We start from the raw sequence: 17,739 nt of genomic DNA, 5'->3' as shown, positions 1-17,739 counted from the left end.
CCTTCTTCATTATGTGATTCTGTCGGGCCTAAATAGATTTGAAAATCTCCCTGTTTCTGGATTCTGTTTTTTTCTTTCTTGTGTTTTATGTGTATTTAATAATCTCTTTAGCATTTTCATGTTTTTATATTTTTGTTGTTTGTTGTTGTTACAGATGTCATCCACACCACCATGACAGCTACATCATCAGAACAACATGGGCACATGTTGATGACATCACAGATTAGAGAGGTAATTATATTCACTGACTGTCCTAGAAATAAGAATAATGGATATATAATGTTTATGTAATGAATTAAAATGAGCGATACTCCCCTTACACCTTTGGTAAAATCCTCAGAGGGAGTGTTTTCGATGTACCAATGAATGGAAACAGCCTGTCAGTGAAAGTGTGTGTGAAGGTGTGTATGTGTGTGTTAGTATCAGGATCAGAGAATGACAGCTTTCCTCTGTTCCAGTCCAGATGCAGTCTGATCCTCTGGAACTTCTTCTTCACTGGGAGAAGAGTGAGTAGATCTGCTGGGGAGTCTGCTCTGTATTTACCATTACAGAACCATATTGTCCATAATCCAGACTGTATGTCTCCCTTCCTCTGGACAGACTCTGCTAACACACCCAGTCCCCACACTGAATTGTCTCCAACCTCAACATCCCAGCTGTGAGTTCCTGAGTTAAAGCCCTCAGATCCCAGGACAGAGCTGTAGGAGTCAAACCTCTCTGGGTTTTCAGGAAGCTTCTGTCTCTCTCCACGTCTCACACTGGTCAGATCTTCAGACAGGATGAGTTTTGGATATGCAGTGTTTGGGTCCAGAATCACAGGAGTGTAGGAGACCATCTCCTTCATCTTGTCCCAGACTGTGAAGCTCAGGTTGCCCAGGTGTTTGGCCTCGTCTATCAGAGCTCCTGAGACCAGCTGTGGATCCTCCAGCAGGGGGCGCTGGACTCTTTCCACTGTAGCCTTGTAGTTCTGCAGGAACGAGACGTCTTCAGCTCTCAGCTCCTTCTCTATGGCTCTGACTGTGTCTGAAAGAGCTGCTATCTCTCTGCTCAGACCCTCGATCTTCTCCTTCATCGTCCGACTCTTCTGCTCCTCTTCCTCCCTCAGTGCAGCGATCCTGGCCTCCTCTTCCTCTTGTAGAAACTGGTGAAGCTTCTTAAACTCCTCCTTAATCTGCCTCTCTGTGTGTCGGGCCTGGACCTTAATGTGTTCTGCTGTTTGATCACAGTTTCCTTTAACTTTATTAAAGAGCTCCAGTTTCTCCTTTAAGGGCTTCAGTGATTTCTGAAGTTCCTCCTTGTGATCCAGTGCAGCTTCATCGATGGGTCTGATTCTGTGGTCGGTGTGTGTTTTTGAATGCAGACAGACAACACACACTGTCTGCTGATGGTCCAGACAGAAGAGCTTGAGTTTCTCAGAGTGCAGACTGCAGAGAAGCTCAGATCCTGCTGAAGCTCTCTGATCTCTCTCCAGTAAGAAAGCCTCACACAGGTTCTTTAACACCAAGTTACAAGGTGGTTCACTCCTTGAAGATCTTCTGTTACAAAGTGGACACTCATGTGTTTGTTTCTCTGTCCACCAGCTCTGCAGACAGGCTTTACAGAAGCTGTGGCTACATGACAGGACGACAGGATCTTTAAAGATGTCATGGCAGACAGGACAGGAGAAATCCTCCTCTGATCTGGAAGACATTTTCTCTCTGAGTGAAGCTGAAAACAAACCAGACAGACCGCTCAAACAGGAAGTCAGTCAGTTGTGGTATCACTTCCTCCTCTAGAAAGTTCCCTGAAAGTTACTTTCACTTTGAGTTGTGTTTCTTCTAAAACTCCTGAGTCAGCAGCAGGTTGAAGTGTCAGTATTCCCAGTATTCCCTCCTGTAGCTGTCCTCCCTCAGTGGAAGTCGTGGGTTTGGTGAACTGTGCGTTTGTAGTTCTAGATCCAGAACACAATAACTTCACGTCTTCACTGAGCTACTGAGCCGGCTCAAGTCCATCTTGATTTATCATGCATGTTCTTGTAATGAGTAATTTATTTTTTATTGATGCTAGGACTTTGGCTGCAATAAAGAGTAAATAAATTGAACCTTTGTACACCTTTTATAACCCCAGGTGAACAGTCTGAGGTTTTATGATTAGGACAGCATTCAGTTCATTTGAAGTGAATATGGTTATGCTGGGTGTTTTAGTTATTTGTTACAGGAGGAAGATCACGCAGTGGAGGAGGCTCCACTGTATAAAGTAGGTTTGGTGTTAAGTGTCTTCTTAATAAATATGGTATTGGTAGCAATTTTCATCAATGGATATGCACGTTAAACTGTTATCCCCAAGCAACCGTCAAAACTAATGGTTTGGTCTCCAAGCCCTTTACTTCGCACGACTGACTAATCCGTGCGCACGGATTCCTAAATCCTGCCCACAGATTAGTAAACCTTGCACATGGATTTGTAATATGCACGTTGTATGTTGATAACTTCAAAGAGGGACTTTTAGGCCTATATACAGTGAGCCATAATAGCCATTATGCACCTATAGGCCTATATGTGAACCAGAACCAATGATTGATCACACCAGTAGGTCTAATTTATGATCCAATGTTCGTTCTTCTTATTCCCAAATTGGTGACAATATGAAACCTATTTACCATATTTCCTCTAATAGTGGAGGAAGTCTCTGGAGCGTGCCGTCGTCGATTACCGTAATTATCGTAATGCATTGCAGTAACAAAAAAACGTCTACCTAACGTACCCCAACAGAAGCAGATCAGAAAACAAGGAGGCTTCATACTAAAATATGAGCAAATATACTTATCAAACAGAGGGAATTAGAAATAAAGGCCTGTCTCTAATATAAGTCTGCTTCCAATAAAGGCCTGGTACCTTCTGCAGTTGAGGTAAATAAAGGCCCGGGCCACTATTAGAGGAAATGTGATAGTCCCTATAAATGATGCTTGTAGAAAAAGCATGTTAATGCATACATCTATAAACGTTATATGCAACTCTATGGGCCACTGTGGTATCCCTCTTTGATGTTATCAGTGTACATATCAATGTACAATGTAAGTAAGAATAACGACTAAAATAAAAGCATAAAACCATATAAATTATCACACTACACAGATGATATCCTTTATTTAACTGATGTTGCATCATCCCTTTCTTATTTGAGCAGTATTTTAACATGCTTCAGCACATTCTCAGGATATAAGGAAAATTGGACCAAGTCAGAGTTTATGCCTTTAAATGATTTAAAGCTACACAAGCGATTTTTTTTCTGACCTCTAGAGGGTGACAGAAACAGCAACACATTTTGTAAACAAATGGCGGCACCTGGGCCCGGTACTGCCAGGGTTTAAGAGCTGCGCCGAGACCACAACAAGGTGCAGAAGGCGCAGAGTCGTGGATGCCAACGTAGCTCGCTAGGCGGTTTAGGAGAATATTATGATCGTCTGTATCGAATGCCGCACCCAAATCAAGTAAGATAAGAACAGAAGAAGAGTTGGAATCTGAGGCGAGGAGTTGGTCGTTTATCACTTTTGTGAGAGCAGTCTCAGTTCTATGGAAAGACCTAAAGCCAGATTCAAAGGGTTTGAAAAGACTATTGCATGAGAGGTAGTCCGTTAGTTGGGTAGAAACTATTCTAGAAACTATTCTTTTCCTTTTTGTATATTTAGGTAATAGTCTGCATGTTGAGTGCGCATTCTGCTATGCTGCCAATGAGGCTTAAATTGTACATTTTTAAGTCAGCATACTCATTTAAGCCCTGCGATGTAATGACTGCATGTTATGCTGTGTATGACTGTGTCACTTTGATCTTGGAGCGGGATCCAGAGACAGTCTCTGTGGAGCCATCCTATGCGCAAAATGATAAGACATGCTTTTCCTAGGTCTTAAATTCTGTGCGCAATTGACAGACGATAACGGCCACCGCCTCTTCATAAATCACGTCCACTGCCAATTTCCATAAATCCTTCCCTTTATTTTGCGTCCCAGCCTTGGAACACCCACAAATGCATATTAGACCAAACTGCAAAATACGGTACACACAGATCAACAGATCAACCCATGATTTCAGGCGCAAATGCCCTGTGGGCCGTCTTAGTAGATCAGAAAACAAGGTTTTAGCACCCGCAATGCGATTTGCTCTGGTGCAAACCTTTAGTAGATCCGGGCCCTAGTCTTTTCTGGAATTAAACATAAGACTGCCTTGCAGCTTATGGGCTCCATAATTTCCTGTACTTTAGCAGTCTGGACACAAATGGAAACACTCTCCTATATGGAATAATAATTACTTACTTTCAGGATCCATCCCTTCACATTTCCACAGTGGTCAAAACAAGGTGTGTACGCGTCATCTTTAATGATCAAGGTCTCCGCTCTTTTCAAGATCTTAAAGATTCCTTCTCCTTCATACTTCATACTGCACTAAAAACCTATGGGGTACCATGGAGTGCTTATCCTGGGCACCATCCGCTTACTAAATTAATTTATTCCATAAAACCATCTGTGCTTGTCTCTCATGTTTATGGTGAACTTTCCAAATACAAAGTTACCGCCAGATCTCCAGTATAACTTTTCAGAGTCAGATTGGACAACTGTATGGAACAATATTTTCTCTTCGTCTAAGAATCTAGCTCATCAACTAGTGCACTACAAATTTGTGCATAGGACATACAGTATTTTACCCCAGAATGCAAATTCAAGATTAAACTTCCTGATAGCAATAAAAGTGATCATTGCTCTGAGGTACTCTTATGCACATGTTTTGGTGTTGTAATGTTGTAAAAACTCTATGGAAATATGTAAGTGACACTATAACAGAAATTATTGGAGAACAGCTTCCTTTATGTCCAGTCTTACTGTTTTTCGGGTGAAGCCAACATGAAGACCTAACATATCAACAAAAGAGAATAGTTGGTTGGTTGGTTTGACCCCGATGTTGTACTGACCAAAGTGTGGGTGGTAACATTTCATGATATATGCCTATAGGAAAGATCAACAGCCAAACTCAATAGCGCTACAACTGATACCTTGAACATTTTGACTACTGCTCTGGACTCTGCAAAAAGATTAATATAGTTGGATGATCAAGCTTTGTCTGGAATCTGTGCTTGTTAGATGTGTGTTTATAGTTGTGTTCCATTATAGTCCGGTAGGCCTATATCAAAAGTTTGTGTAGGTATGAGTATGTGCAAGTATGGTTGTATGTGTGGGCAGGTGCATATATACATGTACATGCGCATACTTGTAGATATTATATAGGCTATGTATGCATGTTACATTCGTGTTGATGTGTATGTATGCACAGTTCCCCCCCCCTTTTTGTTTTGTTTGGTCTGGTTTTGTTTTTTGACAATGTATTTGTTGCTGTTGAATGATGATGATGATTTTGCAGAATTTTGGTTTATTATATGAAAAATAAAAAAAGAATTGCTCAAAAAAAGAAATAAAAGAAATAAATCTCCCATGAGATCAACGCCTTCCTGCTCTACGTCCGTCTTCTGATTGACATCCAGCAGGCAGTTTTAAAAATATAAAAATATCCAGCGGGTTTTGAACAGGCTTCACAGGCCCAAGGGTTACGAAACTTTCCATTTCTCTAAAAAAAAGTCCTAGAACTGTAATCGAAAGAGAGCTGAGGCTGTGCCAGGAAGTCAGAGAGTGGAGTATAAACGATCAAAAGTTAAAAACAGAGAGGAAAACTTCTCTGACATCTTGAATGAGTGCTCCAAATTTGACCCCATGAGTTATATCAAAAGAGCATAATTTAATAGAATGTCATTATGCGGTCTAGGAATAAAAATCAATATACTTGGCAGAATTGGCATCAACTAATTCTTACAATGTCATGGGGGGAGAGGACCAAATATTGATCCCTGAGACTAATCATTGAGTTTTCCTGTATGAGCCCTTAGAGAGTTGCAGCCAAAGACTATATAAGACAGTCTTAAAGTATCAAAAGTCAAAAACCTCTTCTCTGAAAACTTTGTCTCCAAGTTCACCCCTGCGACTCCCCTTCTGACATACAAGATGACGATACAACTCTCGTTTTATCTTATTATTATTATTAATCTCACCCCCGCTCCTCTGTCTGCCTTCTGATTGACAGCCAGGCATATCTGAATTCATACCATCAGTTCTGAATAGGTTACACAGGACCAAAGGTCAAGAAACTTCCACCTTGGCAAAATCACAGAGCCATAATTGAGGAGATAGTTAAGATATCCTAAAAGTCTAATGGTCTATTTTACATGAAGTCAGAATTAGTAGCAACAGTAACAAAAACGTCTTCTGGAGTGTCCACTGCAGTCAGCTAAGCTACACTATATTTTTTTTAGTAGAATATTTATGTTTATATATTTTCAGAAATAAAGTCTAGAATATCAAAAATAAAAGTGAAAATCAAAAACTGCTTTTCTGACAATTTTGGCTACTAACCCCAACCCTCAGAAGTTTTCTCAAAAGAGTATTATTTAATGGAATGTCATTTTAGGCTCTCGTAATATAGGAATAAAAATCGTCACCTTGCTTTGACTTTACAACTGTACTGCCCCCTTTCTGGGCCAATTAGTGTGATTTTGAAAGTGCCGTGGTGAGATGCATCATTTCCACAAGTTTCGTAACAATTCAGTCAGCGTTGTTTGAGATATTGTGTGTGATGGATGGATGGACAGACAAACAGAAGATGTAGCGCCCCCCTTGGGCCAATCACTGTAATTTTGTAAACGCAACAACATAGTGGTGAGATGCATCATTCCCCGAAGTTTATCTGATCAAGCGGTATGTGCGATATCATCATGGCGGATGGGCAAATAAACAACTAATCATAAATGTCAAAAATCATAAAATTTACAATAATTTTGAAAATGCCAAAAGGAAGTTGTGAGATGGATTATTTCCCCAAGTTTTGCTAAAATCTGATCAGTCGTATCTTGGATATTATGCACGACAGAGGAATGAACGAACATGAAACTGAAGCTATGTAGCTTGGATTAATCAGTGTAATTTTGAAAATGCAGAAATGCAGAAATGCAGAAATGCAGAAATGCATGAGTGCAGCGGCAAGATGCATTTTTTCTGCGAGTTTAGTCGAAATACGATCAAGTGGTGTCTGCGTTATCATGTGTGACGGATGGACCGATAAACAACGTAACACCCAACCCCCATGCGAAAATGTCAGAATGAAGTCGTGAGATGCGTAATTTCCCCGAGTTTTGTCAAAATCAGAATCTAATCAGCGTAGGTTTGAACGTGCTGGAGTGCAGCGGCGAGATGCACCGTGCAAAATCCGATCGAGCGGCGTCTGCGATATCGTGCGTGACGGAGCGACAAAAGCTAAACAAACGAGTGGAAAGAGTCCGACCCGTAATCCTCCCCTGATTTCATCATGAAGGACAAAAACTGAGACGTTTCCTTGCTCGGCCCCCTGGGGATTTGTAGCCGAACTCTTGCCAAGACTGAACAAAAGCAAATCTCAAAGTCTCGAAACTCAAAAACTACTTCTCTGACAAGTTTTGGCTGAGCGTCTCCGAGTTCATCCCTCCAGCTCCTCTCTCTCTCTCTCTCTCTCTCTCTCTCTCTCTCTCTCTCTGACAACCGATGACGATGGTGCGACTCTTTCATAACGCGAGTTCAATCCCCTCGCCCCCCTTCGTCGGTGGCGTTCGCTGCTCCGGGTCTATTTTCAAACCCTCTCAGATTCTTTGCCCAGAAAACATCACGTCGGCAGAATGGGAAGCCTCTGTGAGCGCCGCCGAGCCCGTTAGATGTGTCGGCGGGGGAATGAAAGGGCCGACGCAGCACTTTGAGGAGGGAGGAAGAGGAGGAGGAGGAGGGGGGGGGGGGGAGGAGGAGGAGGAGGAGGAGGAGGAGGAGGAGGAGGGAGGGGGGGATTCTCTCTTTATTTCCATCTCTCAGATTTGCGCTCATCTTCGTTCCTTCGATCTGTTGTCGTCTCACAGCCTCTTCGACTCGTTTTACCGTATAGATCTGTCTGTATTGCTTGCTTTCTTTCTCTCTCTTTCTCTGTCTTTTAACCTCTCTCTCTCTCTCTCTCTCTCTCTCTCTCTCTCTCTCTCTTGTCTTTTAACCTCTCGCACTCCATTTCTGGCTACAGCTATTCTAAAGGAAAGGAGAGAGAACTCTATTTGTCTCTCACTTTCCTTTCTCTCTCTCTTTCTGTTTTTGGACCTGTCTTATCTCTCTCTCTCTCTCTCTCTCTGTCAGTCTTTTAACGCCCCCTCTCTCTCTCCCTCTCTCTCTCTCTCTATTTGTCTTTTGACCTATGTCTCTATTTCTCTTCTGTCTCTCTGTTTTTTATCTCTCTCTTTCCCTCTCTCTCTTTCATTCTCTTTTTGAATGTAATCTTATTTGTTTTGAATCGTCATGTTATGTTAATCTTTCTGATGCATTTTGAATTTGTTTCTGAAGGTTTTTACCAAATGAAGACGTAAATATATATATTTTTTTATTCAAATTCTCTCTCTTTCTGATTCTACTTCTTCTCTTTCTGTCTTTGGGTATGTCTCTCTCTCTTTTCTTTCTCACTGTGTCTCTCTATTTCTGGATTCACCTCTTACCTCTTCTTTCTTTATGCCTTTTGATCTCGCTTTCTTTTTCTGTCTTTGACCTATCTCTCTCTCCTTTTCTCTCTCTCTCTACCTGACTTCACCACTATCCTCCTCTCTCTTTCTGTCTTTTCACCTCTCTCTCTTTTCTCTCTCTCTGCCTTTCTGACTTTTGACCTGTCTTTCTCTTTTATCTCTGTCCTTCTAATTCCACCGTTTCTAATTTTCTGTCTGGGTTTTTTCTCTTTGAACCGCCTCTCTCTCTCTCTCTCTCTCTCTCTCTCTCCCTCTCTCTCTCTCCCTCTCTCTCTCTCTCTCTCTCTCCCTCCCTCTCTCTCTCTCTCTCTCCCCCCTCCCTCCTCATGTATTGGGATTAAATATTCAGGAAGTCAGTTGTTCTAATCAAACTTTTATAACAGAATGTCGCCTCCTGTCGCCTGTTCCCTGCTTTACAAAACACTTAACTCATTCTCTTTCTTTCTTTCTTTCTTTCTTTCTTACCCTCCCTCCATCTCTCTTACACTCTCCTTCCCTCTTTTTCACTTTCTCCCTTTCTCTCTTAATCTCCCTCTCATCCTCTTCCTGTCTTTCTCTCCCAATGTCTCTCACTCCTCTCTCTTGTCTCCTGTCTCCCTCTCTTTCTTTCTTTCTCCACCCCCTCTCTCTTTCTCTCCTTCTCTGTCTCTTGCTCTTTCTATCCCTCCCTCCTCCCACCATTTCTCCTCCCCTTCTTTTCTCTGAATTTCTCTCTTTTCCCCTCTCTTCCTCCACCTCTTTCAATTCAATTCAAATCTGCTTTATTGACATTACAGGAAAGAAACGTTGCCATCGGCAACGTTTCTTTCCTGTAATGGCAACATATTTATATTCCTGTAATGGCAACATATTTATATTATTACCTGAAGCAATGCACTATGCATTGCTTCAGGTAATAATATAAATATGATATAAATATAGAATATTTACATTTTCTCTCCTCTCTTCTTTTTGGCAGTTTCTTGTCTGACAGCTACAGTAACATTTCCACCACTACAATATATTGCTGAAACATTTTGCTGAAACATGATGCTGAAACATGTTGCTGAAACATTTTTCTGAAACATTTTGCTGAAACATGTTGCTGAAACATTGCTGAAACATGTTGCTGAAACATTTTTCTGAAACATGATGCTGAAACATGTTGCTGAAACATGTTGCTGAAACATGATGCTGAAACATGTTGCTGAAACATGTTGCTGAAACATTTTGCTGAAACATGATGCTGAAACATGTTGCTGAAACATGTTGCTGAAACATGATGCTGAAACATGTTGCTGAAACATGTTGCTGAAACATTTTGCTGAAACATGTTGCTGAAACATTGCTGAAACATGTTGCTGAAACATTTTGCTGAAACATTGCTGAAACATGTTGCTGAAGCATGTTGCTGAAACATTTTGCTGAAACATCGCTGAAACATGTTGCTGAAACATGTTGCTGAAACATTTTGCTGAAACATGTTGCTGAAACATGATGCTGAAACATTTTTCTGAAACATGATGCTGAAACATGTTGCTGAAACATGTTGCTGAAACATGATGCTGAAACATGTTGCTGAAACATGTTGCTGAAACATTTTGCTGAAACATGATGCTGAAACATGTTGCTGAAACATTGCTGAAACATGTTGCTGAAACATGTTGCTGAAACATTGCTGAAACATGTTGCTGAAACATGATGCTGAAACATGTTGCTGAAACATGATGCTGAAACATTGCTGAAACATGTTGCTGAAACATGATGCTGAAACATGTTGCTGAAACATGATGCTGGAACATTTTGCTGAAACATTTTGCTGAAACATGATGCTGAAACATTTTGCTGAAACATGTTGCTGAAACATTTTGCTGAAACATGTTGCTGAAACATTTTGCTGAAACATTGCTGAAACATGATGCTGAAACATGTTGCTGAAACATTTTGCTGAAACATTTTGCTGAAACATGTTGCTGAAACATTTTGCTGAAACATTGCTGAAACATGTTGCTGAAACATTGCTGAAACATGTTGCTGAAACATTTTGCTGAAACATTGCTGAAACATTTTGCTGAAACATGTTGCTGAAACATGTTGCTGAAACATTTTGCTGAAACATTGCTGAAACATGTTGCTGAAACATTGCTGAAACATGTTGCTGAAACATTTTGCTGAAACATGTTGCTGAAACATTTTGCTGAAACATTTTGCTGAAACATTGTTGAAACATTTTGCTGAAACATGTTGCAGAAACCTGCAATAAGTGATATCAGCCCTTCTAACCAATCCTGAAGCTAATGTGTGCTATGTGGAGATTTCATTGAGACATGATGATATAAACCAACATGTGTTGTTTTCACCTCTTTTCTAAAGCTTGTTGTCAAATTGCTGCTCCTGAATGAAGCGAACTTGTTAAACAAGTAAACTAGTAAACCTGTTAATCTAGTACATTTGTTAAAGGAATAGTTCACCCAAAAATGAAAATTCTGTCATCATCTACTCAGCCTCATGCCAGTTGAAACACAGGTGAAGTTTGTCCATATAACACACAGGGAGGCTGCAGCACAACTCCATAGCAGCCTTCTCCAAAACAACTGAAGTCAGTGGGGACCAGTTCTTCAGAGCTCCAACAAGACCTGCAGTATATTTACACCATAATTTAGTGCAAATCTTAACTACAGCTGATTGATTTGCAACAAATAATGGTGTATAGGTCTTTCTATTCACAGTGCGATTGTTTGGTCCCCATTGACTTCAGTTGTTTAGGAGAAGGTTGCTACAAGTTGTGCTGCAGCCTCCCTGTGTGTTATATGGACTAACAAACGTCACCTGTGTTTCATTTGGCATGAGGGTGAGTAGATAACAGAATTTTCATTTTTGGGTGAACTATTCCTTTAAACTAGTACATTTGTTAATCTAGTAAACTTGTTAAAATAGTGAACTTGCTACCTGTTAGTGCCTTGCTCTGCTCACACAGGGAATAGAACCAGTGACCCTCAGTTCTGTCACAGACTTTCCAGTCGACTCGTCCCTCAGGTCTTCCTCCTCAGAGGCGGATAGATATGTAATATGTATGAGATTTGACGAATATGTAAATATGTGGCGGTCAGGTGTGAAGCGGAGCAGCTGGTCTCTGCTGCAGTCTGACAGACTGAAGGTGACTTCACGTCTCACTGCAGGACTGACGACCACAGAAGAAGAAACAATGTTAACAACAACAGACTGAGACAGAAACTCAGGATCACAAACACACACACACACACACACACACACACACGCTCACGGAAGTAGACTAAAGTAGACTAGATTAAACTAAATAGACTACACTAAAATAAACTGAACTATACTAGACGAAAGTAGACTAGATCAAACTAAATAGACTAGACTAGAATAAACTGAAGTAAACTAGACTAAAGTAGACTAGATTAAAGAGAGAGAGAGAGAGAGAGAGAGAGATTATCTGCTGAACTTTGTGTTTACTTTCTATGGCCTTTGGGAACACACACACACACACACACACACCTACACACCTACACACACACACACACACACAGTCTCTCTCTCTGTCACACACACAGACACACACGCTCTATCTCTGTCTCTCTCTCTCTCTCTCTGTCTCTCTCTCTCTCTCTCTCTCTCTCTGTCTCTCTCTCTGTCTCTCTCTCTCTCTCTCTTAAAGACCCTGGCCAACTTTGAAGTGTGTTTAACGGGCAGATGGAATCCCAGGAGGATTGTGGGAAGGCCCGTTAGCGTAACGAGCGTCTGACCTCCTGCTGAGTGGGCGGCCTGCTCCTCATTAGCATATATAACATGATGAATATGCGCATAATTAATGATGAACCCTCTCTGACGACCTGCCTGTCTCTGTCAGGTCGATTCAGACTCTTCATCAGTGTGACAAGACAGAAACACACTGAGGGGATATGATCAATACTGAATGACTGAATGAATGAATGAATGAATGACTGAATGAATGACTGAATGAATGAATGAATGACTGAATGAATGAATGAATGAATGACTGAATGACTGAATGAATGAATGAATGAATGAATGAACTTTATTTATACAGCACCTTTCATGCAGATTTGTGGCTCAAAGTGTTTTAAAATTCAGCAGCAAGTTACAAACACACACAAAAATAGGAAGCTGATCAAAACAATGGGTTTTATAATAATATAAAATTTAAAACAATTTCATTGGAATAATAAAGAATAAGGCAAGGCAAGTTTATTTATATAGCATGTTTCGCACATAACTAGACTAGACTAAAGTATAGGAGAGACTAAACTGAACTAGATTAGATCAAACTAAATAAAACTAAATGAAACAAACTAAATTAGAAAAGACCAAACTGAACTAGACTGTCAGTTTTCTGTCAATATTCAGTTTGATCGCTTTATCGACTGTTTATCAGAAACAATTCTATTCTGCCAGAGCCGAAAATAAAATGTCAAATTTAAAAAAGCACTAAGCAGCAGTTTCTATTCAAACCACTGAGACAATAAATTATTTGGATTGAAAACATGAACGATACAATATTAGATAATCATCAATATCTATAATAACGTATTCCAGCTCCAATACTAATCAATTAAGAGCCAATAAAGGCATGTGAGACACTGACTTTGTGTGTTCACCTCCCTGTGTCTTTGAACTCCGTTACCCAGAAGCCCCTGGTGGGCGGCCATGACAGGACGGACAGCTAATTTACAAATCCAAAGTTTGGATCAAGAAGAATAAAATGAGAACAGAGAGAAGAAAGCAGCAGCAGGACTGAAGGCTCATTATCACATCCTGCTTTAACAGCAGAAGAAGAAGAGAAGGAACAGAAGGTAGAAGAAGAAGGGGGGGGGGTGTAATTATCACCTGCCAGCGGAGAGAAGAAGAAGAAGAAGAAGAAGAAGAAATGACAGGAAGGAGGAAGAGGAGGAAGACGAAGGACAAAGATCCACCAGATAGAAAACAGACTGAAGTGTGTGTCTTTCTGTGTGCGTGTGTGTGCGTGTGTGTGTCTTTGTGTGTGTGTGTAGGTGTGTGTGTGTGTGTGTGTGTGTGTGTGGTTTCTTTTGTTGGTACATGTCCACATCTGTGTGTGTTTTTGTGTCTATGTGTGTGTACTGTGTGTGTATCTTTGTGTGAGTGTGTATTCTGTGTTTGTGTCCATGTACATCTGCATGCGAGTGTGTTTGTGTATCTGTATGTGTGTATGTGACTGTTTGTGTGTGTGTGTCTGCATGTGTTTATGTCTGTATACAAATGTGTGTGTGTACATTTATATCTGTGTGTGTGTGTGTGTGTGTGTGTGTGTGTGTGTTTTCCAACCTTGATCATCAGTAGAAAGCAGATCGGTGACAAAAGAAAAGAAGAAAGAGAAACCAGACGAACTGAGAAATCTGGAATCTGCTCCCGGCCTTCAAGTTTCCAAACAAAACAAAAAACTGACAGAGAAGAAAAGACAAGAGAAAAGAGAGAAAAGAGAAAAGAGGACAGAAAACATGAAAGTGAACCGTGGTTTTCTCTCCTGCTGGAAGCTGAATGTGTGTGAGCAGTTTGGATCTGCGCTGTTCAACTGATCTGACGAAAAGAGAAGAAGAAGAAGACAAAACACTGCAGGTTCAATATATTTTACATCTTGGAAATGAACGATATCTCTAGACTGATTTGTATCATCTGTCAGAGGTGTGACCAAGTCAAGTTTGTTCAAGTCCCAAGTCAGTCTCAAGTCTAAACGTAGATTACCAAGTCAAGTCCAAGTCATTAATGTCAAGTCTCAAGTCTAAATGTAGAACAGCAAGTCAAGTCAGAACAAATCAAGTATCAAGAGTCCAGTATCAATTTAATATCTTAAAGAAAACTAAATATCTAGGACTTTTCAATGCAATATGGTTTTAATAGGATAAAAACTTGGTAAGAGCATCATGAGTTTGATTTCTATAATCAGTTTCAACTTCAATAAATTCAATCATTCCATACAAATTCAGAAAACAGAATTTAAATTCAGTCGTCCGCTGGAACAAATCTCATCACTTTCAATCTAAGTCATTTACACAAACACAAGATCTCAAGTCAAGACTTTAGAAACCTTTTCAAGTCATCAAAGTACAAGTCAGAGTCAAGTCCCAAGTCACCAGAACCCAAGTCAAGTCAAGTCTCAAGTCTTCTCTTCATGCATCAGGTCAAGACTCAAGCTATTCAAACTCTGTGAACTGAGTAGACACCAATACCAGCCTTACAGATATATCACAGTGACTTATTTAACTAGAACTAGACTGTCAATTTACTGTCAATATTCAATTCAATATCTTTATCGACTGTTTATCAGAAACAATATGCTTTGAGAAAATGGCCATTTGAAAAGTTTTGTTTATTTTAGTTAATTTTGTGCTGGTGTACTTGACGCAGCTGATATAAAAGCCTGTAAATTAACTATTTTATTTTTTTTATTTTATGAAACTACAGTAATTATAGACGCAAAATATTACAATCTCAAAATTGACCAATTCAGCCAAAATCTCCATTTTCACCTGCAGTTTTCGTTTAATTATTACCCAGTTTTTGTTTAATTATTACCCATTTATTACAGTTTTTGTCCTGACTGTCCTGATTCAGATCCTCTGATATTAAACATTGAATATATTTCACCCAGTATAAGTATATATATATTTCACGAGTGACTCTCATACTGTGAGGTTAATGACAAACTGTGTACGACAGACAAACTCTGAGACGAAAACTTTTGTTTCAGTGAAGAGAAAAGTCTTGAAGTTTGAGTCTGGACTGGATAGAAAATGATTAAACGGAATACGTTTCTCCCTGCAGACGTCTGACACTAATACTGAGAGATGAATGAAGAACTGTGATTTTATTTAAATGAAAATTATTGATTCAGCTCATAACTCGATGATGAACGACAGTAAAACCTCAATTTATTCAAGTAAGAAGTTCTTCGGAGTTCGATAGTTTGGACGTACAATTATTAAATGGGATATTTTTGAATCCCTGTGGAGTTGAGACACTAATACTGAGAGATGAATGACGAACCGCAGGTCGTTTAGCTGAAAAGCCCCGAGTCAGCGCCTTAAAGTAATATTCCACTTATTAAATTCCACTCATAAACCAGGACCAGATGCAGCTGGACCAGTTTGTAGTGTTTTCTTCCCATTCATTTGAATGGAAACTGACATTGAACATGTTGGTGAACAGATTCAGCATCAGATCTGTTGGTCCGACGCTTCAGAACAGAATCTCACCAAACAGCTTTTTTATTGATAGAAGAGAACACAGCGGAGGGATACCATTTAGGAGAGACCGGATCTACTTTTAGTTTTAAATACTAATTTTAGTGTAAAGCAAGAACAGAAACAGACTCAGGATGCTTTGTTGTCTTACAGCAGATCTGATGCTGAATCTGTTCACCAACGGGTTCAATGTCAGTTTCCATTCAAATGAATGGGAAGAAAAAATCTGGACGCTTTTACCGCTAATTTTATTTTAGATCGATCAAAGTAAAAGAGAGAGAGAGAGGTAGAGCAAGTTAGAGACGTGATATAGGGAGGTAGAGAAGTGCTGGAGACGGTGAGAGAGGGAGAGAGAGAGAGAGAGAGAGAGAGAGAGAGAGGGAGAAACAGAGAGAGAAACAGAGGGAGAGAGAGAGAGAGAGAGAGAGAGAGGGAGAAACAGAGAGAGAAACAGAGGGAGAGAGAGAGAGAGAGAAGTGATACACAGAGAGAGAGAAACAGAGAGAAAAACAGAGAGGGAGAGAGGGAGAGAGAGAGAGAGAGAGAAACAGAGAGAGAAACAGGGAGAGAGAGAGAGAGAGAGAAAGAGAGACAGAGAGAGAGAGAGAAACAGAGGGAGAGAGAGAGAGAGAGAGAGAGAGTGGGCGGAGTGCAGACCTTGGCAGAGGACGAAGTCGGTTTTATAATCGCTGTGAGGGAAATGAGCCAACTTCCTCTGTCAGTCCCTCGCTCCGCACAGCCAGGTGTGTGTGTGTGTGTGTGAGTGTGTGTGTGTGCGTGTGTGTGTGTGTGTGTGTGTGTGTGTGTGTGTGTGTGTGTTCTGCAGTGCCAGCATCTCTGCTGCAGGGCTGCAAGAGCAATTTATCCGTTTACCTGTGTGTGTGTGTGTGTGTGTGTGTGTGTGTGTGTGACTGTGTGACGTATGAGGTCAGTTTTCCCTTCCATCCTCCCTCTTCTTCCTCTTCCTCTTCCTCTCTGTCCTCTTCCTCGCTCCTCTTCTTCCTCCTCTTCCTCCCTCTTCTTCCTCCCCTTCCTCCTCTTCCTCCCTCTCCTTCCTCTCCCCCCTCTTTTTCTTTCTCATCTTCCTCCCTATCCTTCCTCCTTCTCTTCCTCTTTCCCCCCTCTTTTTCTCCCTCTTCTTCTTCCTCTCCCTCCTCTTCCTCCTCCTCTCCTGTGGGCGGGGCCAGATGCTTCAAGTGATGGATTTTTCTCTGCTCCGGTGTTTTGTTCTTTTCCAACTGTACGACTTTTCCAACTTCAGCTCATTGTGATGAGTTAACATGCTAATTAGGCCGCATGGATCTAAAATAAACACAAAACCTCAATAAAAAATTCAGATAAAAGTTGTTTCAGTTTGTATTTTTTGACAGTAGAGAGCAGAGAGAGGCAGAGCGAGGGGGGGGGACATGCGATAAAGGTCCCGGGCCGGATTCCAACCCAGGACGACCCGCTCCTTGGACCGCTGACCCACCGGGACGTCCCGAGAACTGGAATCAACTTTTCCGCCATTTTCAACTGTTCATGAAACTGAACCAGATCCTGTTGACGCTCCGAAATCCAACCGCCGAACCAGTTTGACTTTCCAGTGAGCTTCTGGCTTTACTGTGTGTGTGTGTGTGTGTGTGTGTGTGTGTGTGTGTGTGTGTGTGTGTCTAAGGCAATTATCACCTTCAGAATGGTGTCGGAGAAACAGTGACAGCCAAACGGCCTCGTGGGAAAAAAGAAAACAACACTGCTGAAGAAACTGTCTCGTCAAACTGACAGAAGAAGAATCACTTCCTGAACACGACAGTTCAGCGGTTTGTTTTGTTTTTGTTCTCTGTTGTCTTTTCAATCTTTTCAGCTCATTTTCTGTGTGTGTGTGTGTGTGTGTGTGTGTGTGTGTTCCTAAAGTTGTTTGACAGGAGGCAGCAGCTGGTC

At 40.9% G+C, this 17,739-nt stretch overlaps 1 protein-coding gene across 1 annotated transcript; it reads right to left on the bottom strand.

Moving 5' to 3' along the window:
* Nucleotides 1–381: 381 nt before the first annotated feature.
* Nucleotides 382–1,700, bottom strand: LOC144542880 (E3 ubiquitin-protein ligase TRIM35-like). The gene is made up of 2 exons (XM_078290270.1): nucleotides 714–1,700; nucleotides 382–516 (listed from the first exon to the last, which is right to left on the bottom strand). The coding sequence occupies exons 1-2, from the start codon at nucleotides 1,688–1,690 to the stop codon at nucleotides 429–431; spliced, it is 1,065 nt and encodes a 354-aa protein (XP_078146396.1). The 5' UTR covers nucleotides 1,691–1,700; the 3' UTR covers nucleotides 382–428.
* Between the last annotated feature and the right edge of the window lie 16,039 nt (nucleotides 1,701–17,739).

This window comes from Centroberyx gerrardi, chromosome 19 (genome assembly GCF_048128805.1).
Source record: "Centroberyx gerrardi isolate f3 chromosome 19, fCenGer3.hap1.cur.20231027, whole genome shotgun sequence".
Lineage (NCBI taxonomy): Eukaryota > Metazoa > Chordata > Actinopteri > Beryciformes > Berycidae > Centroberyx > Centroberyx gerrardi.
This window is presented reverse-complemented; position numbering and strand designations above follow the sequence as displayed.

What these genes read in the sequence shown, in the direction of transcription:
- LOC144542880 (XM_078290270.1), bottom strand. Translation starts at nt 1,690, where the DNA reads ATGTCTTCCAGATCAGAGGAGGATTTCTCCTGTCCTGTCTGCCATGAC. An exon ending in CTTCCTGAAAACCCAGAGAG is followed by an intron (nt 517 to 713) that starts GTTTGACTCCTA and finishes ACTCCCCAGCAG; the next exon opens with ATCTACTCACTCTTCTCCCA.